This window comes from Anarhichas minor, unplaced genomic scaffold (assembly GCF_050575085.1).
Source record: "Anarhichas minor isolate MPS153535 unplaced genomic scaffold, ASM5057508v1 ptg000027l, whole genome shotgun sequence".
Taxonomy (NCBI): Eukaryota; Metazoa; Chordata; class Actinopteri; order Perciformes; family Anarhichadidae; genus Anarhichas; species Anarhichas minor.
This window is the reverse complement of record NW_027466473.1, coordinates 6796800-6802169: the sequence shown is the minus strand read 5'-3', so window position 1 is coordinate 6802169 and position 5370 is coordinate 6796800. Positions and strand designations below refer to the sequence as shown.

Sequence of the window (5370 nt, the reverse complement as noted above, 5' to 3'; positions counted from 1 at the left end):
TGCTAATGTTAGCAGATTAGCATTAACGCAAAGTATAGCTAAGGCTGATGGGAAGCAGGTATTTGGTCTTAAATCAAAGTGTTGGACAAATTTAAGTTTTGACCTAATGATGGCGCTATTTGAAAAGTCATGGAATTCCCTAAAGTCAGTAGGATTCAACCTCTGGGGACCATGAATGTCTGTACAAAATGTCAAGTAATGTCAAGCCACATTAAGTAATTACACCGAGGTGGTGTAATTACAATAGAGGACACAATGTTTCAGTAATGTTTCAGACACTTTTGCTACTTTGAATGAGAGCTGGTGCATTATAACACTGTGTGGGGATGAGATGGACTGACTCTTAAATGTCAGCTTACAACACAGCAGTGATGCTGTGAATCTTGTTTGTCTTCGGGGCTGCCTGCGTCACTCACGGGGGCTGACATGTTTCACTTGCTCTCTTTTGCATGGACGACCATCAGATGAATAATTTAGCATAAGATTCCCCGACACCGAAAAGCCAAGCATTTCCATTTAGCCACATACAATCTTCCTGTTTCCAGACTGAAGAACACAAACAGCTCGGACGCCACTTCCATGATGTCATGTCACCAGCGTGCATGTAAACAGTTTGTAGCTTTCAAAATAAAAGAAGAGACTTACAAATGCCATTTTTTTCTTCTTTATTCTGTGTTTGCATGACTGAACAGTTTGCAGATAAAACCAGTGCATTTCCAGTCAAGTCCCACAGTGTGTACGCTGACAGGTATTATTTCCACACTCAAAGTGGTTGTGTGCATTGTCTCCTGGGACCTCGGTTCTTTAATTCACATGATCACTGCTTTTACAATCCTCTTGACTGTCTTTACGTGTGTCTGTGGGGGCAGCATGAAGCGGGTTGACTCCATAGAAATGAGAGAGAGGTGCGTAAATGAGGGAGAGACAAAGCTTTGAGCGGGGGCTAAGCTGAGATTTCCTACATTCAGATGAAGAGTGTAATTACGGCAGAAAGAGCAGGCAAATGGCGCTACTGCAGATGTGTTTACACGGAGCACTCATCTGGGGTTGGCTCATTACCAGAGACGGTGGGGAGGAGAGGAAAGCAAGGGCAATCCCTTGCTTTCCTCTCTGGCATGTGAACAAGCAGCTGCTTTGGGGGGAGAGCTAAGCCGCTTCTTCACCTTTCTACAAGCAGTTTGTATTTGTAAAAGTGAGTATTTGAATATCTGTGTGTGTGTAGGGGGAGACACCGGGCTGCTTCTCTTCCTACTTCTTCACCACGCAACCTTTGCTTTCCACGTTGACAGGTATCGTGGTCTCTGAGGACTCGATGGCCGGTCGGATCAAAGGAGCTTCCACGGTCAGCACCCCCTCGGGGGACAGGGAGGAGGCCACCTTCTCAACGTTAGCTGAAGAGGGGAGGCTGGAGGGGAGCAATAGGACACAGTTAGGTTTGAAGAAATCACTCCAGTAGATTTACAAAGTGCCCCAGTCTTGGGACTTGGGAAGCATCACTGCCCCTACTTAAACACAGACTGACTGAAATATTAATGCCTGAGTCACCCTTGGGTAAAATCGGATTCAAAGTGCAGCTCAGTGTGCGTTGTGGCCCCTGGATGGCAGCAGAGCCCTATGAAGGATGGATGAACACTAGGGGAAGTGGAGGCTGCTGCTTCTGCTGCTTTTCAGAGCATGAAATTCAGCTATCAGCAGCAGCCAGCCCTCTACAGGCCGGACCAAACCACAACTAAAGAGACTCACAGCATCAAAAACCACAGCGAGAGAATCACAGGGATCTGAATCCAGCCAGAGAAATGCATTTCCTCTGTGAAAATTCAATCCAAAGCCCCGCCAAACTGCCACCACAAACCCATTATAATAAGAAATCTGTTACTTTTGAAGTGAGCTGTTGACATGTTGCCATGGCCAGCAGCTTCCTTTCATCAACTGGACCACAAACGTGTAAAAAGTGATCAAAAATAGAACTGATTTGGGTGACATTTTAATTACTCCACAGGCTTATTCTTTGACCATGATCAGTTCAAACATTGAGCTACTTACGTGTATTTCCTGGTGAAGCTTCTGGACACAAAGCCGTGCTCGTCCTTCCTCTCTTCATGCTTGCCTGAGGACACAGACAACGTACGTTTACTTAAAAGTGGCACTAATATGAAAGATACGTTCACTTTAAGGAGTTGTACCTGAAATAAATAATATATTATGGTGGAGCAATTCTGTAATTCCTATAACTTGCTTAAAATCAAGTTTTATTGCAGGTTTTCAACAAACAAAACTAGATGCAGGATGTTGGGGACTCTTAACATTCACACCATGTTTAATTGGTCTTTTTCTTGTTATAGCAGTAAAAGCACAGGTGTAAATGATATCAATAATTATGGATCAATTCATGTATGCCACAAAAAACAGAGCCAAGCTAGCTGTTTCCCCTGGTCTCCAGTCTTTATGCTAAGCTAAACCAGCTCCTGGCTCTAGCTTTATACCTATTGTTAGTTTGTAGCTTATGTGGGGTTATGTACCGGACAATTTCTTGGCTTAAGACATGTCAGGCAACCTCACGATGACTCCAGAGAGTCACAGTGCCTTGCCAAGAAATAGTCGGGCCCTTCTAGTCTTCGTGCCAAGTTAAACTGTCTCCTGGCAGCATGCTAGCTCCTTATTTACTGCACACGAGTAGTATCAATCTTCTCAGCAAGAAAGTGAATACTTTAATGGCTTGTTTATTTATCAGTACCACTGTACTGTATGTGTATTAGTGACTCGCGCAAACAGTACAATGACTCTGCTATTTTTGGTTTGTGAAGGATGTGAAGTCACAGCCATACCCGTCTTCACCAGGACAATGTTGGCACTAAATATAGTCAAATGTTTGTTATGACAACGGGCCTGATAAAGGTTGTTGTCCTCAGGGAGCTGTCCCCTTTCCAACAGGACGACACCACCAGTGTGAGTGTGGCTGGGCCAAGTCTGCTCTCTTTCAACTTCCCAGAGGGTGCTTCGTTCTAAGTATGAATGAAAAGGACTGACAATTGCATCAGGAGGTTGCACTTTGGTTTCTATACAAAACTCTTCACTAAGCTTCACTGAGTGATATCATCTTTAAACATCAAAGACATCCTTGTTCCGAGGCGACATATGAGAAACATGAGGTGGCAAATTCCACTTGGACTAGACCCTCGGCTTTGTTTATCTGTTCCTGACTATGCCCAGTCTCTCGGCAGGGAGGTAGAGGCCATAATCCGGCCTAGGACCCTGGACCTGGACAAGATCCAGCAGTCCTTTTAAAGTAGCAGACACACTGGGTGAGTCACGGCTAAATCCCCTACTATACGAGCATAATTCTTAGTAAAATGGCAGACAGAGAGGCCGAGACCGGCTCGGAGAAAAGAGGGGCTCAAGGCCTCAGAGAGCTTTAAGCTCTTACAGCGATCCTTTCAACACACATTTTCCTCAGGTTTGCGCATTTAGCTTTGGTCCTTCACAAGCGTGGACGGACAATGGGAACAATTCACGGCAACAAGTGAAACCAGCTATTTAATGAACCAGTTTCTGCACCGTGTTCATCTGTGAGCTCCCACATGTTGAATTGTGTGTTGTTTCGCATCTAGCAGGCGTGAGGCCAAAAGCCCCCCCGCCCTCAGTATATTGTTCCAACATATTATGTAACTCTGCAACAATGCATCTGCCTTGTGTTTGACCTCGCAAAAAAAAAAATGTGTCCTTCCTTTTTATCTTGAGTCTTATTCCCCAGACCTGTACTTTCTCCTATACAGCAGAGAGACAAACCGAAGTCCACCAAGTGAGGCATTCTGTTATCTACACATGTGTATCTAAGCAGATCTTTAGATGTTATCACTTTGCTGTTAGATTGAGTGGTCCAAATTAAAGACTGACTTTCCCTGACAGGAAATGACCTTCAACACCTCAGGTTTTTAGTGCATGAGGTTATGAAAATACTGGGCTACTTGAATCGGCATGCACTAGGTGACAGTACAGTACAAACAGATGATCGGTGAGGGGGGCTCACCAGTGATTTCCACCACGCCGTCCTTGGTCTTCACCACCAGCTCCTCAGGTGAGAAGTGGTTGACATCCAGGGACACCTTCCAGCTGTCTTGGGTCTGCTTGATCTCCGACATGCCGGTGCTCATCTGGCGGGTCAGGGCACGGGCCTGCTGGGCCATCATGGGGGCTGGGTACATCACGGGGGCGTGGGGCATCATGGGGCCCATGGTGCCCATGGGGGCCATGGTGCTCATAGCGCCCATGTCCGGGGTCATGGCGGAGGGCCGCAGGTATCCCGGCCAGTGGGTGCTGGGGAATGTGGCGAAGTCCTCGTGCAGGGCCGGCATGCCAAAGGTCTGATCGAAGATGCGGCTCTGCTGCCAGTCACGGAATGGGTCCCAGCTCGGGGTGCTGAGCAGGGTGAACGGAATACGTCTCTCGTTCATGGCTGCTGTCGTTGCGTGGCGGCGGAGGAGTGTTGCTGTAACGGAGAGCTGCTGGCTGCAGATGAAGAGCCCCTTTGGTCTCTCTGAAAGTGTTTTCCAGACGTGCTCTCTGCCTCTCAGCTGAGAGCTTTTATACACAGGCTGACACCACCCCGGTCAACAGAGCCCTCCCTTCTGACTCAAGCCCCCTCCCGCTCACACCCCCGAAACATTTTCGGAAAGTACTAGCATATCTATTTGTGGCAGACGTTGCACTGTAATGGAATCCAACAGGAAGGCCCTCCCCAGTAACAGCCGCTCAGTGCACTGTTGAAACCGTCCTCAGTAATCCCCCCCCTCCCTCCCTCTCTTTGGGAGCCCACCAGGTCTGCTGAACAAATACAACCCCTCAGATGAGTTAACACGTTATGTCCAACATGTCTCTTTTCAGGCCATGGTGTGATATACAGACCAGGCAGTGCCATGTTATCATCAGCCTCATATTAAAACACAGTGGAACGTCAGTGTGTGACATGGATGCAAGTGAACACTGCACACACACAGACAGACACAGAATCACACCATTAAAAGGTTTGAAAGCCAAACAACTTTGGTGTGACTTTGGTGTGATACCAAGTTTCCAGATTCATCCTGAGGTCACTAGGTGAAATAATGACACTAAGGAGGGAGGATGCAGTGTAGGAGCTGAGGAGACAAACTATTTGGTGTACACTTTATCCAAAGTATTCAGCTCACATTCAGCTCCACAGTTGGCTGTTGTCAGATAAGTGTCTGTGATGCTTTTCGGCAAGCCCTCGTGTTATTATTGTCCTAAACTTAATAAGCGGTTATTTCTCAAAGCCGCTGACAGCCTGTTATTGCTGCTGCGTGGCATGATTGTATGTCACAGATGTGTTCCTATACCAGCGTCGCACTGGCA

The 5370-nt window shown here is 46.9% G+C and overlaps 1 protein-coding gene across 1 annotated transcript; it reads right to left on the bottom strand.

Moving 5' to 3' along the window:
• Nucleotides 1–687: 687 nt before the first annotated feature.
• Nucleotides 688–4529, bottom strand: hspb1 (heat shock protein, alpha-crystallin-related, 1). Its single transcript, XM_076102158.1, has 3 exons — nucleotides 4028–4529; nucleotides 2044–2107; nucleotides 688–1405 (listed from the first exon to the last, which is right to left on the bottom strand). The coding sequence occupies exons 1-3, from the start codon at nucleotides 4449–4451 to the stop codon at nucleotides 1249–1251; spliced, it is 645 nt and encodes a 214-aa protein (XP_075958273.1). The 5' UTR covers nucleotides 4452–4529; the 3' UTR covers nucleotides 688–1248.
• Nucleotides 4530–5370: the final 841 nt, after the last annotated feature.

Excerpts from the sequence above, each read along its gene's own strand:
- hspb1 (XM_076102158.1), bottom strand. The coding sequence starts at position 4,451 with ATGAACGAGAGACGTATTCCGTTCACCCTGCTCAGCACCCCGAGCTGG. Across the intron at positions 2,108-4,027 it reads CGGCGTGGTGGAAATCACTG|GCAAGCATGAAGAGAGGAAG; the intron begins GTGAGCCCCCCT and ends CTGTGTCCTCAG. Across the intron at positions 1,406-2,043 it reads AGCTTCACCAGGAAATACAC|CCTCCCCTCTTCAGCTAACG; the intron begins GTAAGTAGCTCA and ends GCTCCCCTCCAG.